This window comes from Nyctereutes procyonoides, unplaced genomic scaffold, assembly GCF_905146905.1.
Source record: "Nyctereutes procyonoides isolate TBG_1078 unplaced genomic scaffold, NYPRO_anot_genome, whole genome shotgun sequence".
NCBI lineage: Eukaryota > Metazoa > Chordata > Mammalia > Carnivora > Canidae > Nyctereutes > Nyctereutes procyonoides.
The window spans coordinates 21,254,245-21,273,876 of NW_026575160.1; the positions used below are offsets into that span (position 1 = coordinate 21,254,245).

The window sequence follows — 19,632 nt, forward strand, 5'->3', positions numbered from 1 at the left end:
CTAAACAAGTTTGAGTAGAGAGGTAAGCTCCTAATGGAAAATTTTAACCCTCTCCCGGAAATTTGATACGGTTAATTAAGTAACACTTGCTACTTACCTTAACAAATAGCTCTTAAACATTAGGTTATAAAACTTCTATTTAACAGTCTTTTGAAAATGAAAGAAATGAAGCTGTGGAAAAACTGAAGGTTTGACTTTTTTCTCAGATTGGAAAATGAAACAGTATTAGAAAAAAGAGTGCCTTAGACTAGGAATCCAAAAGAGGCTTCAGTAAATTAATTATACATAAACAATATAATGGGCTTTAGTTTTATTTTTCAGAGAGAAGCATAATTGAAAATTCCCTTGATTCATTCCTTCAGTATTAAATTATGCATTTAATCTTAGAGAGCTTTGAGTGATGCCATAAAATATGCTGATGTGACCTGCTTAAGCAGAGTGCATGGGAAAGTGGCCATTTGGAATAGATTTCTTAAGAAAAGTTTGAAATTCCTGGACTTGAACTAATTTGTTTTCCATGGATCCCATGAGGATACATGCAAAACCAGATGATAGGATACAGTTGGATACTGTGAATGGCACTAGTTTACAGTTAAGTTTTCTGGATCTCTTCCATATGTTGCCTTCTTCTTTCTATTTGACCATGTATGGATACATAGAATTTCATAGGCCAGAAAAGACCTTTTATAAACAGACTCTTAAAGTATTTAAAATACAGATCTTAATTTTTCTTATGTCAGTAAACAGTTAAGTTGTTAAACTGATTATAAACACAAAACAAACAAAGATCTTAAAATTTAAGCTGGTATGGTGTGTGATTAGTATACAGCCTGTTATTGAAGATAGACATGGGCTTTGCTTAGTAATAAGGGAACCAGAAATGGTTTGGAATAAAATTGGGAGAGGATTTATGAGGAACAATTATGTTTTGCATCAGTTTCTAATATAGAGTACTGTGTCATTAAAAGAATTATTAGTAACTGCTAATTAGTAACTGCTCATTATTAGTAACTGCTTCAGTGACCGTTATCATAAATGAATAACCTGTCTTTATGAAGGAGATGGAAGCAAATTAAAGATCTGTTGAGATGTTGGAGATTGTCCATTAAAAAAATATATATAATGGCAAATAACTAGATTGTCCTTTGACTAGAGGACAACCAGATATATAAAATATGAACTTTGTAAGACTCATGACATAATACCGCTTTTTTTTTGGTTTTGAAAATCTAACACTGATAAGTCTGATTATGTCTTCATTTTGCCTTCCTCATATTATGAGAGAAACATGGTATCACAGCTAGCTATGTGGTGTGAAACAGTCGTCTTCTAAGCAATGCACATCATGTTGATACTGAAAATGGCCAGAAAATATTAAGAACCCTATTTATTGACATTTACTTTTTTAATCTATATAGAATTAATAGTATTAATACTTTTAACAAATTTCCAATTGTATATATTTGGTAGATACAAATAAATATATTTGGGACATTCAAAATTTCCACTGATAGTTTACACCAGGATTAAAGCCGTGAAAAGACCATTGGTCTAAGAGATAAGACCTTTGCCTCTTATTTGTCTAAAAGTTTAGAAGTCCCTCCATGGACATACATGTCCAAATCTTAGGTAGTGTTTTCAATTTTAGCAAGATTTTTTTATATCATTTTTTAAACAAAATAACTTTTTATTGCTATATTATCTGCATTGTCCAGTGTCACCAAACCACCTGTGGCTATTTAAATATAAGTTAATTCAAAGTAAATAAATATTCAGTTCTTCACATTTCAAGGGCTAAGTAGCCACGTGGGCAAGCATCTACCATATTGGACAGTGCAGATACAGAGCATTTGCATCATCTCAAAAGGTTCTTTTGAACGGCGCTGCTACAGACTTTCTTGCTCAACAGTCTTAGTCTCAGTGAGTTAGTCTCTTCATGTGAGCTAGCCTTTGTAAAAAAAAAAAAATGCCATAGGAAAGTGGAAAGACATCATTTCTATAACACCCAACTTTTTCTACCTAGAAACTAGTCACTTTTCCTTTCCAAAACAAATAGTTGGAAGTTGCTTTTCACATGTTGATGATTACATTTTCCCCTTAAGTCTTGTATTACTTAATTCATAACATCTTACAGCAATTAACACTCAAAATTTGAGTCTAATTCTTCTCTCTTAAGTTAGCCTGTCCATGTACCTAGAGCTTCTAGTTCTAGTCTTAGGAAGCCCTTGATATAAATGTACATTGAGTGAAAGCCTGTGTTTTTCTGGGGGACAATTATTTCCCTTTTATGTTTGAATCTGTTTATTTAGCAGCAGCATATGCCCAAGATGAATGAGTTATCTGTTCTGATACAGAACTTGGGGTTACAAAAAATCTTAGATTGTAGGAGGAACTGTTGGCATTGTTTAAGTCCAAATACCCTTTCTCAAAAAGAGTATTTTTACAAATTGTAGAGAGATTTTAATCAGAGTTCTAGGATTTTGTTTTTGTTTTTTTTTGTTTTTTCTTTTTTTTTTCAGTGCCAGTACCTTTGCTGATTGCTTTGTTCTAAATGTGCAGCATAATATTTGAGAAGAGAATTGAATCTTAGCCATATACAAACACAAGTGTAAATAATTATGGCCATGCTGAAAAAGGTTTGGGAATGATAATAAGTTAACTTGAGTAATTGATTTGGACCATACTCATTGGAGATAGTCCAGGAAGACATTTACTGTAAATGGTACATTAGATGTACTCATCTGGTTAATTGAATTTGATTTCTATGAATTACCAAATCATTCAAGTACATTGTTTATTTGTATTATTAGATACGCATTTAGATCATATGGGTATTATATGGCTTTAGTCACTGTTACTATTTTATTAGTTCCTGTTTTCCTTCTTTATGTCAACTATAAGCCATAAACTCACTATTTATATATGTGCCTTTCTTTCAAGTGACCAGGACTGTTGACATCCACAATAATTGATTCTAAAGAAAATGTAGGGGTGGGTATTTTGTTTGCAAAAACTTACCCAGTTGGATTCAATGCTCATCTCCCTGTCTCTTACCTTGTAGGAAACCACAGATGTAATGTATAGTATTAATATCTGTACCAATGACTCTTATAGGTGGAACAATCCAAGGTTTTAATCAAAGAAGGTGGTGTTCAGTTGCTGCTCACAATAGTTGATACCCCGGGATTTGGAGATGCAGTGGATAATAGTAATTGGTAAGAAGGGTTGTCATCACTGCTTTACATTGCATTTGGGGTATTGGTCGTTAGAATTTTTCTGCTTAAGATTTTTAAACTTTTCATTTTAGCAAAAGTCACTGAACTTTTAAGTGATATGATTTGAGTTTTTATACCAGTTTTGCCACTTATTTGACAATGTTGAACTTTTCTGAACTGAGTTCCTTTTCTATAAAATGGAGATAATACTACTATTACAGAATTATTTTGAAGACAAATTCTTTTTTTTTTTTTTTGAAGACAAATTCTAAAACAACAGATATATAAGAATTCTCATAAGGAAGTTAAAACTTTTCATTTTCTACTATAATTTTCTCCACTTGTGTATATTATTTTCTACCACATCCTAATTTAAACCTAATTTTGAATGTTCAGTTTTTTTGTAAGTCATAAAATTTAAGAAAACAGCCATGACATTCTATTTGGAAATAATACCTTAGTATCTTATAAAAAATATTTAAGTTTTTCTTAGTGTCTTATAAAAAATATTTAAATTTTCTTTTCACATTATTTTTGAAGTACATTTCCGTGTTAGCTTTTAAAAGAGCTAAGTAAGTTCATTGTGAGTTTTTTTGTATTTAATCTTTTCATTTGAAATATAAAACTATACTTATCAATGCAAATAATATGATAATTTGGTTGTACTTTGACTCTATAGAATTTTCTTTCATTCGGAAAATTTAGAAATAATTGATTTATTCAGTGTAACTAATGCTTAAATCAGTATATATAGAATAATTTGAGTTATCTTCCACTGGTTTGATTAGTTTTACCTATTTAAAAATACTAATTACTCCACTTTAATAGTCATCAGTTGTACATTCATATGTAGAATTGCAACTTAATTATTTTATTTATCTGCTTTCTATAGCTGGCAGCCTGTTATTGACTACATTGATAGTAAATTTGAGGACTACTTAAATGCAGAATCTCGAGTGAACAGACGTCAGATGCCTGATAACAGGGTGCAGTGTTGTTTATACTTCATTGCTCCTTCAGGACATGGGTCAGTACCTTGATACTTCTGATAACCTGCTGTTGCTTATTATTACTGAACTTTGGATGCATGTTTTAGTAATCCATATATAACTTTGTGGAGTACATTTAACTACACCAGTTGTAAAATTCCAAATTCTATATAAAATGGCTTATAACAAACACTCTTTAGGTCCGAGGTAAGCTAACTGTAATTTTACTTTAGTTCACACATAAGGCTTTTTACCTGCTTCATTGTAAGGAACAGTGTTTCCATCATGGTTTAATGTCTCAAGTGTGTCTACTTTTAGCTTCCTTTTGACCTCTCTGCCACAAATTGAACTACCAAATAAGGAGAAACAGCTGTAACAATTAGCTTAGACATATTCTAAGGAACTCTAAAGATGTTTTTACTATGGATATAATGGAAAAGGTTACCAAAAAAGTTAAGTATCTAAGTTCTTAAGTACCTATGTGCAATATCTTTTTTACTATTTCTTTGGCTCTTTTTTTTACCATAGTTACCACAGTCATTTAAGTTTCATATCATCCATACTAACCTTTACTTATTAGGAGTTCAGGTGTAAGTATCTAGACATTCATCTGATTTTGTATGGCTTATTCCTTTTTTTTTTTTTTTATTGTTTGTACTTCCTCTGTCATTTGAGTAGATATGTGTCAGTGTCACCTGCAAAAGTATTTTCTCTTCTTCAGTCTTTTTTTTTTTTAAAGTCTGGATTTTATTTTATTTTTTAAATTCATGATAATCACACACACACAGAGAGAGAGGCAGAGACACAGGCAGAGGGAGAAGCAGGCTCCATGCACCGGGAGCCTGATGTGGGATTCGATCCCGGGTCTCCAGTCGCGCCCTGGGCCAAAGGCAGGCGCCAAACCGCTGCGCCACCCAGGGATCCCTTCTTCAGTCTTTCTTTGAGTAGATGACTCCACATAGCTAAGCCACTTGATGATTAGAGCCACTGTCTACTCAAAGGAACTGGAATATTATATAGCATCAGACTTAAATAGCATTACACCATCTCACACCCAGATTACAGTAGTCTAAACCAGTTCCTTCATAACAGTACCTTTCTCTTCTATTTTCTGTTTCTTTCTCTACCATTTTCTTAGATAGGCTAATGCCTATCGTTATCGTTATTGTGGTTGAGCAAAAAGTCTTCATTTTAGTTTACCATTTTTGCACTGTCAGATTATAGTGGTGAAGATGTTTCTTCTTTTATTTGTAGTAGTCTTCTATAGTGTTCTTAAAAGTTTATATATTTTTAATGTGCAAAATTGACCCATCTACTTAAAAGGCTCAAAAAATAATCTCAAACACACAACACACTATATAGCCTATTATGAATACCTGCAGGCTTCTTCCTGAATTTATGTGTTGTTGTTTTTTTGTTTTGTTTTGTTTTGTTTTAAATCATTCTGAGTTAACTTGTTAAGGCTTTTTCCTGAAAGCCAACAGAATAAAATCTTAATCTGCACTTTAGTCAATAGAAATTTGTCAGTTTATGTCGAGTTTTATTATTTTAGATCTTTTGGACTCTCTCCAAGATTTAGTAATTCTCATGAAATCACATTCTTTCTATCCCTGGGGGAAAGTATATTTCTTAAAATTGCATGGGAAATAAGATTAAAAAACATTAAAAAAATTATTCAAATGATGTGTAGTAGCTTTGGGGGCATTTCTTATTTGTCACGAGGAATAGGAGTTCAAAATTTTTATTTTCTAGGTATAAAAATGTGCTTTTGAATAGTTTCTCAGAGAATCTTAACTACTTTTAGGCATGGAACAAAGTTTTGCCCATTGATGTGTTACTGTGGATTAAGTGAAAGAATAAAACACTGAAATTTTTATAGAGAGTTCCTGATATCCTGTTCCCTACAAACTGGAATTCTAGGCAAATAGATGAATCAGGGGCCTTTTTATCTTTTCTGTGTAGTCTCTAGATTCCCTTTTTATGAGGGGTTCTGTTTTGGAGTAATTATAAATTGGCCCAACATTGTATTTTCAGTGTCCCTTACCTCACCCCCAGCTCATGTCATCGCTAAACAAAGGACTGATTTGTGACTTCAGGAATTGTTGCTTCATTTTCTGTTCAGTGATTGGTAATAGCTATTAAAATTAAAAACTGACTTGGAACTTAAATTTTAAAATGATATTTTTACCCTTTTAAATATTGATTGCCATTTAAAAATATCACTGTGATTCAGTGAGTTATATGTAGGTTTTTCCTTTTAGAAATACATGTATGTGTATATATTATAAGTATTTGTCATTTGCCCTATAGTCATTTTATTTTGCTGTAGGCTTTTTTTTTTTTTTTTTTAGATTTTATTTATTTATTAATGTGAGACACACACACACAGAGGCAGAGACACAGGCAGAGGGAGAAGCAGGCTTCATGCAGGGAGCCCGACGTGGGACTCGATCCCGGGTCTCCAGGACCACGCCCCAGGCTGCAGGCGGCGCTAAACCGCTGCGCCACCAGGGCTGCCCCTTGCTGTAGGCTTTGAGGTTAAATAGTCTTTTCCCTCTAATGTGGGTTTATCTTCTAGAAATTCTATAAAGAACTTTCCATTGTTTAAAAACAACATTTAAAAACTAAATTTCTTGGAAAAGATGACCTGAAATAAAACTAAATGGACACAGGAAAAATTTCAACCAGAATGTAATCTACATGTGAACTAAATGTTTTCTGCTGTTGACATTTTGTAAGCTTCTGAAATTTGTATTCTAATTTAAAAGGGCAGAAGGGTTTTATCAGGGCTTTTATAAAGGTTTTACCTGTTTTTTCTAAAGTTTAATTTTAAACTGATTTAAATGTTCTTCGGCCTTGTGTTATATTTAAGAAGTTGACTTTACCAATTTCCTTGTCATGGTTGTTTTTAGTGTCTTTCACTTGAAAAGTTGAGATGATAAATATTCAGCAAGTGCTGTTTTACTTTTAAGTGTAAAACTTTGTCTAACTTGGGTTTTTATTTTAATATATTAAATGCTTTTAAAATGTATTAAAATTTTAGATCAACTGAATTCTGTTACTGGTTTAATGACATGGCATTTGTGATAAATTTGTCATGAGGATAATCTGGAAAGTGAACCATAAAAATTTACAAATCTGAGATTGGGCCATGGCTGTTATATTTAGTGTTGTATGTAATGACTGATGAAAAAAGCAAAACTTAAATTTTTTTCAAAGTTGAGTATGTTTTTTTAGTTAGCACTTGTGAAGTAAGGGTGCTATTTACAGTTAATAGTGTTATTCTAGCAACAATCTCTTTTCTGTAGTGTTCCCTATTTTCTGAATGTCAATATTACATTTCAGTGGATTCAGGATAAGGAGAATTAGGATAGGATGTAGATGTCTTTTCCACACCTGCCTTCCTACTCCATATCCCTGTCTTTCTGTCAGTCAGTATCACTATAACTAAGAGGTATAGAATTATTTATTATTTGTTAGTCGAAAGTATTACCCCTTTAGTCTCTGGGCCCTTGACCTCCCAACCTCTTACATACACACACGTGTCTATATATGTGTGTGTGTGTGTGTGTGTGTGTGTGTGTGTGTGTGTGTGTGTGTGTATTTAACTATAGTACTCTAAGAGAGCTCTAACAAGGGCTTTCTCTTTATTTTATAATACTAGTAAAATTCATAATGAGACTAGATCTTTATTCCATTTTTCTCATGTTTTGTAAGTTAAGGAATATCAATTGAGAATGTTATTTCTATGTAAAATATTCCCATCATCTTCATTTACTTTTGTGGAATATTAATTTTTAGCGGTTCGGTGCCTGCCTTTGGCCCAGGGCATGATCCTAGGGTCCTGGGATCGAGTCCCACATCAGGCTTCCTGCATGGAGCCTGCTTCTCCCTCTGCCTGTGTCTCTTCCTCTCCCTCTCTATCTGTGTCTCTCATTAATAAATAAATAGAAGAAATCTTTAAAAAAAAAAAAGTATGGTGCTTTCAAGGAATCATGAGAAGTTCAAAAAGACTGATACATTACAAGTAAGAAATGGCAGAATAAGCTAAGGGATGCTATAGACGACAGCCAGAAAGGCTATGTCTTCACAGGCCTTATCAGCCATACTTGCCAAGAATCAGTAAGGTTTTCAGTTAGAGAAATGACTCATTCAAACTTGAATTTTAGAGAGATGTTTCTGACTATTGTGTGCATAGTTTGGAGGTAAACGAATTCTAGTAATTGTCCATACCAAAGGTCCTAGTGGCCTGAACCAAAGTAATATATTTATTTGTTCAGCAGATCTTGGGAAATCTTTGGGAGTGAGAATTAGAGGAAAGAGGAACCTTGGATTTCAACCTTAAGTAATTGAATGGATTATAGTACCATCCTCAAAAATACCACAGAAGAGAAGGGAAGACTTGGGGGTTCAGATGAGCTTTTGATTTTTGAGAAGCTAAAATGGAATGTCCAAGTAGTATTTCCACCGGGTGAACACAGTCTGGAATGTAAGAATGAGATCTGGGCTGGATGCGACGATTTGAACCTTTAGAGGATGATAGAAGTCGCTATGGTTGAAGATAAACATACTGAATGTAAAGAGAGAAGAGGGCCTAGTAGAGTACTCTGAGGAATGTAACTTTTAAGGGACTAGCTTACAGAGATCTTAAGAAGTATCCTAAGGGAACAGCTTATGAGAGTAATGTCAAATGCTGCATAATGGGTAAATTTAAAAAGTAATGATAAACAACAACACATTATTTTTATATATTGTATTAGCAGAACGGCAGTATTTGATGACCTTCTTAAAAGTGTAATAGCAGAGTGAAGGCAGCAGCAGCAGTCAGATTGTAATGGGTAAAAGGGATGGTGAGGAAGATTCTCTTTTGAGCCTTTTATCTGAGACATAAAGTTGGCAGCAAGAATGGAATGTGGGGTTCAAAGAGGACTATCATTTTATTTAAAAACATATTTCCAAATTTTGAGTAGTAGGTATAGAGGCTATTCTAGGAAAGCCTATTAGGAGCTTTTCTGGTTTTTCTAATTCTTCTTTAGGGCCAAAACCCTATGACCAGGGTGTTCAAGGGCAAGAGTCAAAGCCTTCTTAGCCACTCCACTGCTTATTGAGGTCCTGTTCTACCTAACTGTTGCTGGCCCAATAAATCTTCAGAGAGTATTCCTAATAAGTAAGTAAAGTAGTTCCAGTATATTTAATTTAGCACTGGGGATATAAGTGATATATTCTCCCAAATTGATCAATTCAGTCATATTAAATGTTGTGTATTTCAGACTTAAACCATTGGATATTGAGTTTATGAAGCGTTTGCATGAAAAAGTGAATATCATTCCACTTATTGCCAAAGCAGACACACTCACTCCAGAGGAGTGCCAACAGTTTAAAAAACAGGTGAGCAAAAGGAGCTGGAACTCAGGTTTCTTATACCGCTTGTGTATTTTGCAGTTTTTTCAGTTTACTGTGTTACAATGTATTTCTCTTGCTACTTTACTGTGTGGTCATTTATACTGTATTAAAAATAACTCTTGGAAAAAAAACCCTTGAAAATCATCTGCTTTAGTTTTCTCAGAGCTCTTATCCATTACCATTATCATAGTACCCTTATCCTTTGTCAGTTTAAAATAAGACTCTTTTAGAAGTTTCTGTTAACAGCGTCCACCACTACTCCTCTCCACAACATTTAGAATTGTTTTTTTAGACTGAATTCCCAGGAAGAGGATTACTTTTTAAAAGTGTAGGATTATTTTATAGTTTTTTTTTTCCCCCACTTTGTCATGATACTTTTCCAATAAAACAGATTTTTTGGTAATGGGTGTATTTTTTCAATGCCTTGCCAACATTGTCATTTTATTTTTAAAACTTCTTTTTTGGAATTAAGTGACGCTTAATTATTTCCTTAACTTTTTAATTTTCCAGAAAGACTGAATACTTTTTTAAAACGGGTTTACTTTTTCCTTTTTGTGTTTGGTTTGTTATGTATAATATTTTATGAAATGTATGTAGCATGAATTTCTGGAACTATACTTCTATACCAATAGCCTATTTTTAATTTTAAGCCAATGTTGTATTTTTTAAACTGCAGCTATTTAAGTAGACTCTATACCCAGCATGGAGCCCAATGCGGGGCTTAAATTCATGATCCTGACATTAAGAGTCCAATGAGCAACTGAACCACCCAGGTGCTCTGTACTGTAGATTCTTTGTATAATACTTAAAAATAGGGCAACCCCAGTGGCGCAGCGGTTTAGCACCACCTGCAGCCCAGGGAGTGATCCTGGAGACCCGGGATCGGGTCCCACATCCGGCTCCTTGCATGGAGCCTGCTTCTCCCTCTGCCTGTGTCTCTGCCTCTCTCTCTCTAGCTGTGTCTCTATGAATAAATAAATAAAATCTTTAAAAAAAAAAATAAATAAATAAATCTTAGCGTTAGTAGTTATCTCTTACTGTCTTTGTAGTCCCCTTTGTAACAAGATACTTTGTTTTTTCATTCTTTTCAACATGAATTTTATAATACCTTGAAACCTACTACAAAAACAGAAATATGGGGGGTGGGGACTTGGGGAGGCTTAGTTGGTTAAGTGGCCAATTCTTGATTTTGGCTCAGATCATGATCTTAGGGTCCTGGGATTGAGCCTCACATCGGGCTCTGTGCTTGGCAAGGAGTCTGCTTGAAGATTCCCTCACCCTTGCCCTCTGCTCACTTGTGCGTGCGCACGCTCTCTCTCTCTTAAATAAATAAATCTAAAAAACAAAAAACAAAAAAACCCAAAATCTATTGAGATTTGCTTTCAAATTGTGCTAAATCTGTATATTTTGGAATATTTTAGCACATTTTTTACTGTATTATTTCTACTAGGAGAATATGTTTATTCACTCTCATTTTTATTTTGTAATGTGCTTTTTCTAAGTTCAAATACCGATTGTTCTCCGAATCAATTACTTCAGGTAATGAGATGGGAGAGTGTTCTAAGTACTGCTATGCATAATCTTTAAGACCCAGACAAAAATGTGTTTTCTTTATCTTTTTATAAAAAATAGCCAAAACCTGTACCAACATAACTCCCCTTCTGTCTTGGTTTGTGTGTACCTTGATATGGAATTGTACTAAGAACTTAGAGATCAAAAAGATGAGTAATTAGTATTTCTACTTCCAAATTGGTCATATTGTAGTGATTGTACAATATTTTTTTATATGCTTAAAAAGTTGTTCTTAATTATGTGGGATGCCTATCAAAATCATCTTTTAGAATGAGTTGCTGGGGGCACGTGGGTTGGCTCAGTTGGTTGAGCACCCGACTCTTGATTTTGGCTCAGGCCATGATCACAGGGTTATGAGATGGAGTTCTGCATTGGGCTCTCCCTGGGCTTGGTGCATCCTTAAGGTACTCCTCCACCCCCACCCCTATTTACTTGTTAGCTCACTCTCTGAAAAAAAAATAAAGAAAAGGAGAGAAAGTGAGTTTGGTCTGTATCCATACCAATTGGTTTTATAGGTTATGGTGGGGCTTTTGAACCACTGCTCTTAGAGCTAGCCACTAGTGTTCCTTTTTTTCCCTCCTAGTCATGTATTTGACACTTCATCATTTATTCTCATGTTTTTCTCTATATAGATACATATCCCAATTGTAAAAAATGTGTAGTCCTGTTTTTCTCTGTGGAAGTGTTACCCCTACCTACTATAGTAACAATGTAGCACATTTTGCTTAGCGACCCCTTTATGCTGCTGGACCCCTACAGTGATGGTTGTGTTAAAGTGCCAGTATAGGCAAGGACTTAGTCTAGCTGTATTGGCCATTGGTTTCTTGTGAGTTTGAATAGGGTAGGTAGCTGAACATTATACACAAATGTATATGCAAGGACATTTTCTGATCAAAGTACAAATTTTTCTCCTGGAACCAGTGTGCTGTACTTAGTCAAATTTTATTAAAATTTAGGTGAGTTGAAGCTATGTTGATTCAGTTGAATAAAACAGTTGGTGAGAGTTATAGGTAGAGAAAGAACCTCAGTCATTGTAAATAAATGATGTAAAACCATTATAGTAGAAATCAACTAGAGAAAGCCCTTTCTGTAATGTTGCATTCAGTTTTACATCTCTCTTGGTATAATAACCATGTAAGTTTATTACTTCTGAAGCAATTGGATTTTTGGGAATGGTATTTATATATCAACTTTATACTTAAAAAAAATCAGTGTAGTACTTTGCTTTTAGATTTCAATTTTGCATTACTCAAAAATAGTGAAGGAATTGGAGCTGAGGAATCAGGAATTTAAGAATATAATACAAATAAATGTACTAATTATATATGGTGCTCTATTGCTAACATCCTCTTTCATTTTAGATAATGAAAGAAATCCAAGAACATAAAATTAAAATATATGAATTTCCAGAGACAGATGATGAAGAAGAAAATAAGCTTGTTAAAAAGATAAAGGTAAGTTTATTCCCATACATACACTAAAATGTTCTAGGGCCTTAAAACCACTCAACTATCCACTGAAAAGGTAAAAAATATCAGTGTCTTTAAGTAGTTGGCTTACAAAATAGGGAGGTATGGATTCAGCGTTGAATTCAACTTTGCTAACTATGTTGATTGGCTGTTAATATGTAACAAGACATTGTGTGGAATAGATGAATAGCATAAACTCAGTTGTGTATAATCTTTGTCTTCAATTTTCGGTTAACTGATTTTATGTCATTTTCCTCCTTAGAAAACAGGTAATGAGAAGGGAGAGGATTTGTTCCTAAGTACTGCTATGCATAGTCTGTGTTTAAGAGCCAGACAAAAATATATTTTCTTTTGTCTTTCTACAAAAAACAACCAAAACCTATGCCAACATAATTTTCTGTATTTTAAATTTATGGTCATTTCCTAAGTACCCTGAACCTAAAGATGATGTATTCATTAATGGCCTTATCTAAGCAAATAATTATCTTGGAATAATGAAATACATGTACCTGACCAATGAAGAATTTCTGCAGTTTTATAAAATGGTCATATATATATTTTGTGTATATGACCATTTAATATATAAGATTTAATATACAAGATTTTTAATAATATAAGATATATTTAATATATAAGATTTTATATATTCTTAAATATTTCTGGAAGCTACAAGAATTTTGAAAGATTGTACTCTGAGTTAGTCTGGATAAATACAAATCCAGTCCCCCAGATCTGGACACAGATAGAGTTTAGCATGTATAATATTCCCTGCCTCCAGGGCTATTAGGATTGGTTTGTGATCAGATAGGTAGGCTAGTCACAAGCCTCATTTTTTTCCTCTAACTGCTTTGTGTATTTTTTACCCTTTCTAATTTTTTCAATATGGGACAGCTTCTTTTGGGGATGATTTTTTAACAGATAATTTGATGAGTGGTGTATAGATACCTTAATTTTGTTAAGTTTTCAGAGAAACTACAATTTTATTTATTATTTACATTGGTGAGAATACCATGTAATGACAATGTTAATAATAAATAGTAGTCGAATGGCCTATAAAAGTAAATAAATAAACTGTCATGGTAGTTTTTTTTTTTCAATGTGTTGAATAATGTAAACTTCTTTATTCTTGAATTTGTGAGGACTACAGAAATATATTTGAACAAGAATACTTTGTTTTGTAGGACCGTTTACCTCTTGCTGTGGTAGGTAGTAATACGATCATTGAAGTTAATGGCAAAAGGGTCAGAGGAAGGCAGTATCCTTGGGGTGTTGCTGAAGGTAAGGTTTTCCTCATTGAATGGCTTTCTATAAGATCTCACAAATGTGATAAAAATTTTGTATTTCGCATTGATATATTCTACATTTTCAGATAGTTCTGAATTCAGTTTCATTTAGGTTCATTTGCTCATAAGTTCATTCTGATTTTTCAGACCTTGTGTTCTACCAAATCTGGAAAGTATGTGTTAAATCCTAATTGTAATACTTTCCACATCACTTGTCAATACCCCCACTCTCCCATCTCCGTTCTATCATTAAATCTACTCCTGTTTTCTTGTTTGAAAACGTACTTAGTGCAAGAGTTTTTTACCTGGGGCCCAAAGGTTTCTTCCAAGGGATGTGATAAATCTTCTGAAATTGAAAATAATTTCAGAGAAAAGGACTCTCATTTTTATCTGAGTCTCAGATGGGTTGAGGACCCTCAAAAATGAGAACAACTTCCGTTTTAACTCAAATGAAAACATTCATAATATCCTTAAATTAGCATAGAAGTCATCTTTTTTTGGCATTGCATCTTTTGAGTAAACAAACAAACAAACAAATTTTAAGTATTAAGAGATATTCTACTAATTTTGTAAGGAGTTTTAAATACCAGTAAAATTTAGTTTATAGCATTAAACCTCAGAAGTCTTCTTGGCAATAGACTTGTTTCCCCAAATTTGTATTTATGATATTGGTTTGACCTATTGTTTAATCTTCTGTTATGGCAACTTGGAATCAAGATTGAGTCATGATTGTGTTTTATCTACTTGTTGGTATTAGTTTGAAAAATTCTGTAATTTTTAGGATATTGTTCCAAGTTATTGTCCTTATCAACAGTTTTCCCTATTATTGAGAGACTGTACTTGTTCCTAGCTCTCTGTTATCCCGGTAACCTTCAGTTGCTGAGCTGAGGCTTTAGAACTTACACATTCCTTGGAAATCTGTGCTGATGAAATTGCTGTTTCTGTAGTTTTAGTCCACCCTCACCAGAATGTTCTTATTAGCGGTACATTTTTTTAAAAATAAAGAACTTTAAAGTTTTTGGCTCCTCTTTTTATTTTGGCTACCTTTAGGTGGCTTTTCTAAAGTGCTTCCCCTGCACACCAACACTAAACATTTTTTAAAAATTTATTTTATTTTTTTAACACTAAACTTTTTTTTTTTTTAAGATTTTATTTATTTATTCATAGACACAGAGAGAGAGGCAGAGACACAGGCAGAAGGAGAAGCAGGCTCCACACAGGGAACCCGATGTGGGGCTCGATCCCAGGTCTCTAGGATCGCACCCCAGGCTGCAGGCGGTGCCAAACCTCTGCACCACCCGGGTTACCCAACACTAAACTTTTAAGATACATTTTATTATGAAATAAATATATGCTCTTGCAAATGAATACATGATCTCCTCTTTCAAAATTTCAGAATTGTTTGTTTTTGTAGAGCTCACTTACTGGGTTTATATATTTTATCACTGAGGATTAAACTACAGCAAATAATATTACAGTACACTTGTCTGGCATGCCCTTAAATTAACTACTGTGTTACAGTGTTTAAACTGCAATGAAAAGTTGATCTAATGAAAAGTTAATGAAATTTTGCATATTCTCTCATTGTTACCCTCCAGCATTCTGTGAAATTTTCTTTGAAAAGACTTGGCTTAGTAGAAATAATGTATGTTTGTGTGTTTTTTTTTTTTTAATAGTTGAAAATGGTGAACATTGTGATTTTACAATTCTAAGAAATATGTTGATAAGGTAAGTTTGAGCAATGATGAAAATAAGTTTTTTTCTTTCTCAAAATATTTTTATTTTTTGCCTTCTATAAATATATCTAATTTAAATTGGTATTTTCATTCTAGCACTCAAGTACTGCTTGGAGACAACTTGGATTATTTTGCCAAGGTTTTAAAGTTGTTAGCAAAAATACAAAATAAGCTGTGTTGCTAGAGATGTATGGGAGAATGAATCTCTTTATTGTTAATACTAAAAGAGGAAATGAAGAGGCTTTTGCTCTTTCTTGTCAAAAACTTGGGAAAACTGGAAGGGAAGGGTAGGTTTTGAGTCAAAAGCTAGACTTTGAATGTTAAAAGGTGCACAGCTTTACCAAGCTGGTGACTAGGGTGTTTTTGGTACTGGAACATGATCTTCTTCCTATGCAAGAAAACGTTACTCCTAAATTGTTCCTTGTGCAGCTGTTGAAAGAGAAGGTAAGCCTATGAGAGTGTAGGACATTGTGCTAATCCTAATTAGAGGACCAGTACTTGAATTGGAATAGAAACATCAAAGAGGAAACCAGAGACAATAGTGGGCAAGAAACAAAGGGCAAGGAAATGAACCTCAGTGTTTTCATGTTTAGATAAACTCCTTTCTCTTTCCACCTCACACCCCTTCCCCACTTTGCTCCATCCCCATCTTGCTTGCTTCTCCAGGCCCTTACCACATATTCTCTTCAACCTCCAGTTTCCCAATACACAGGAATATCTTTATGTGGAAGTATTAACATACATATTGATGATAATTGGAAGTTATTGAATAATAAAGTTATAAGTTATTGAACAATCAGTAACTTGAACAATAAGGTTATTCTTATGAGTAAGGGGGAAATTTAAGTGAGTCAAGCTGCTACCTCAAGAAGAACACTAAATATCAGAGTAAAATTTGAAATCAAAGAGATTGCTATTTAATAAAGGAGGTTTTAACCAGGGAATTTTGGTAGAAAGTAAATGATAGGGTTGATTTCAGCAGTTAGGGTTGCCAGGCCTCACAGAGAAGAACAAATACATATGAGAGGGAGGTCATCTGTCTCTTTTAGAATATATAGCATTTCATTTTCTATTATGAACTGTTCTCTTTCTCTTCCATTTTTAAGATGTGACTTCAAAAGAGCTAATAATAAATATAATTGTGTATGACAGTGTATATGTAGGGAATGTTTTATAAATATTGTCCGTGCATTCTCTGATTTTATTCTTTTCCTTAATTTTAAATATCTTATGTAGTTTGCCCAATGCTTGACACAGTAATATTCTATAACTTTGTCGTGTATATTTTTAAAATATGCTGTCAGTAATTGCCTGCATAGCTAAAATACTGAACGGTAAACTAGACTTTGAACATTTGGAGGTGCATAGCCTGGCAGCTGGTGAGTGGGACTCACTAGTATAAAAGGATTACAAAGCAAATGGACCATTCCTGCAGGAAGATTGAACATAAGAAATCTATAAGAGAGTCATATATATATGAAAATATAAAAATTCTGAAGTTATATAATATAAAGCAGATGTGCCATAAAATGAATACCTAGATGTATTAAAGGAATTCATAGTAAGTGGTATATTTCATGGAGTCGGCCAGATAAAGGATTTGTAGAAGTACATGTTTTAACGTAGATTAGGATAAATATAGTTATTCACTGATGTTTGTGAGATTAGGAGTGGTCCTGTTTAATATTTTTATCAGTGAGTATGATGAAGACCTTGGTTTCAGCTCCTTGAGGTAGATGGTTATGTGATTTTACTTAAGGAAAAATTTAGTTGTTCAGTTTGCTGCAGTGCATTTGTTTTTCTTTCCTAAAGCATGAATGTTCACTTTTGCTAGATGGTTTTACTTTGCTTCTTAACTCAGTTTTTCATTTACTTTTCTTCATGGAAACAAACTATTGTTATTTATTTATGACAGAACACACATGCAGGACTTGAAAGATGTCACTAATAATGTACACTATGAGAACTACCGAAGCAGAAAACTGGCAGCTGTGACTTATAATGGAGTTGATAATAACAAGAACAAAGGGCAGCTTACCAAGTAAGTATACATTGTTTCCTCCAGAAAAGGTATCATTTATGTAGTAAATAATCATATTGTTTCATCTTCATCAAATTCTTCTTGGCTACTCAATAGAAAATTGAGATAATATTCTTTATGTACAATAGCAGAAATTTATTATTGTTAAGCTTTGTTTTGGCAGTTTTATATTTTACTGTTTGTCACAGGAAGTGTTTTATTACCTTGTTCCTTAAGTGAAAGAGCCATGCATTCATTCTCTTCTGGTCATTTGCCATCATATTTATAGTCCATATACCACACATTTAATAGATCCCCCAGTTAGACATGACTCCTACAAATACATTTTTTAAAAGTTTTATTTTAATTCTAATTAGTTAACATACAGTGTTATATTTATGTCAGGTGTACGATATAGTGGTTCAGCAATAACATACATCACCCGGTGCTTATCATGATAAGTCTGCTCTTTAATCCCCATCACTTATTTCACCCGTCCCCCCACTCACTTCCCCTCTGGTAACCCATCAATTAATTCTCTATAGTTAAGAGTTTCTTAGTTTGTCTCTCTCTCAATCTCTTTCTCTTTTTCCCTTTGCTCATTTGTTTCTTGAATTCCACATATAACTGACATCATATAGTACTTGTTTTTCTCTGACTTATTTCGCTTAGCGTTATACTCTCTAGCTCCATGTGTATTGTTGCAAATGGCAAAATTTCATTCTTTTTATGGGTGAATAGTATTCCATTGTACACACACACATGCACGTGCATATCTTGTTTATCCATTCATCTATGGATGGACACTTCGGCTGCTTCCATATCTTGGCTATTGTAAATAATTCTGGTATAAACTAATAGGGGTACATGTAACTGCAATTATGTATTTTAAAGAGGTCTTCTCTTTAAAAAACAGTTACTACCAAGATCCCTTAACCCATTTTACTTTTAAGAAAACATCATACAATGTCTTTAAGGAGACTAAATACAAAGCTTCTACCTTTTATTATGTCTGTTTTAAATAAACCATTTTGGTAGCAGAGTTTTCCCTAACATTGTATAAAAACAAGGGACAGGACCAAGCAAAACGAATATTTAGGGAAATGTAGTCTTGGTTACCTTCTTTTTTTTAAAAAAAAAAAATAAGTAATTAATTAATTTAGTTACCTTCTTCATTCCTATTTTGTATTTCCAGGGAGTAAATTAGATTGAGTTTGGATTTTTTTTCTCTCGGTTTTTTAGAGTAGTATGAATGACAAGTGTGTAGCTTCACACTACTAAGCTACTACGTATCTCAACCTGTGGTTGTTTATGATGGAGTAGGAAGATGTGTGAAGAGGCCTGTTGAGTTAGCTGGTATAATTCTTGGTAACAGTTTATGTGCCCCATTTTCCCTTTATTTGGGACTGTTGAAGATCATAAGTATTATGAAAACCATGTTAACAACGTGAGTATATTTGTAGCCAGATGTTATCTACTATTAGAGAATAATCCTGAAGGATCATCTGTACAAATAATGAAAAAGGCAAGTTTGCAAAGTAGCAGTACAGTACTGTATTTTACAGTGGTCAACATTCCTTATAATGGAAGAGTGTTCCTTTTTTCCTTTTTAGTTATGTCTCCACAGTGGCCCTAAATTCCAGAAGAAAGCAAAGAGGATTAACAGTCACTGGCAGTCACAAGCAGTTCTCTCTTAAAACTGATCTTAGGTCTAACTCTGTGTTTATCTTCTATATTTTTCTAATGATGTTGGGGTCACAGACCCTTTGAATTAGATTTCTTATGTTACTTTGAATTTCTTCTTATGCTACTAACATGCTTATATTTGAGGAACTTTATTTATCAGTTCCTAAGTTTTCTGGTTTCAAGGATCTCGACAGTGATTGTTAAAAAGGTAAATTTCTAGGTTTAATCATTGACAAAATATTCTTACTTAGTTGATGTG

General features: G+C 33.5%; 1 protein-coding gene across 1 annotated transcript in view; it reads left to right on the forward strand.

Annotated features, from left to right (window-relative positions):
- SEPTIN7 (septin 7) overlaps positions 1 to 19,632 on the forward strand; it is a 108,951-nt gene that overhangs the window by 73,954 nt on the left and 15,365 nt on the right. The window contains exons 3-9 of the mRNA XM_055314574.1: positions 3,115 to 3,215; positions 4,108 to 4,242; positions 9,475 to 9,592; positions 12,541 to 12,633; positions 13,830 to 13,926; positions 15,608 to 15,659; positions 17,583 to 17,708. Of these exons, the coding sequence (XP_055170549.1) occupies positions 3,115 to 3,215; positions 4,108 to 4,242; positions 9,475 to 9,592; positions 12,541 to 12,633; positions 13,830 to 13,926; positions 15,608 to 15,659; positions 17,583 to 17,708 (722 nt within the window). The remainder of the gene's footprint in view (positions 1 to 3,114; positions 3,216 to 4,107; positions 4,243 to 9,474; positions 9,593 to 12,540; positions 12,634 to 13,829; positions 13,927 to 15,607; positions 15,660 to 17,582; positions 17,709 to 19,632) is intronic.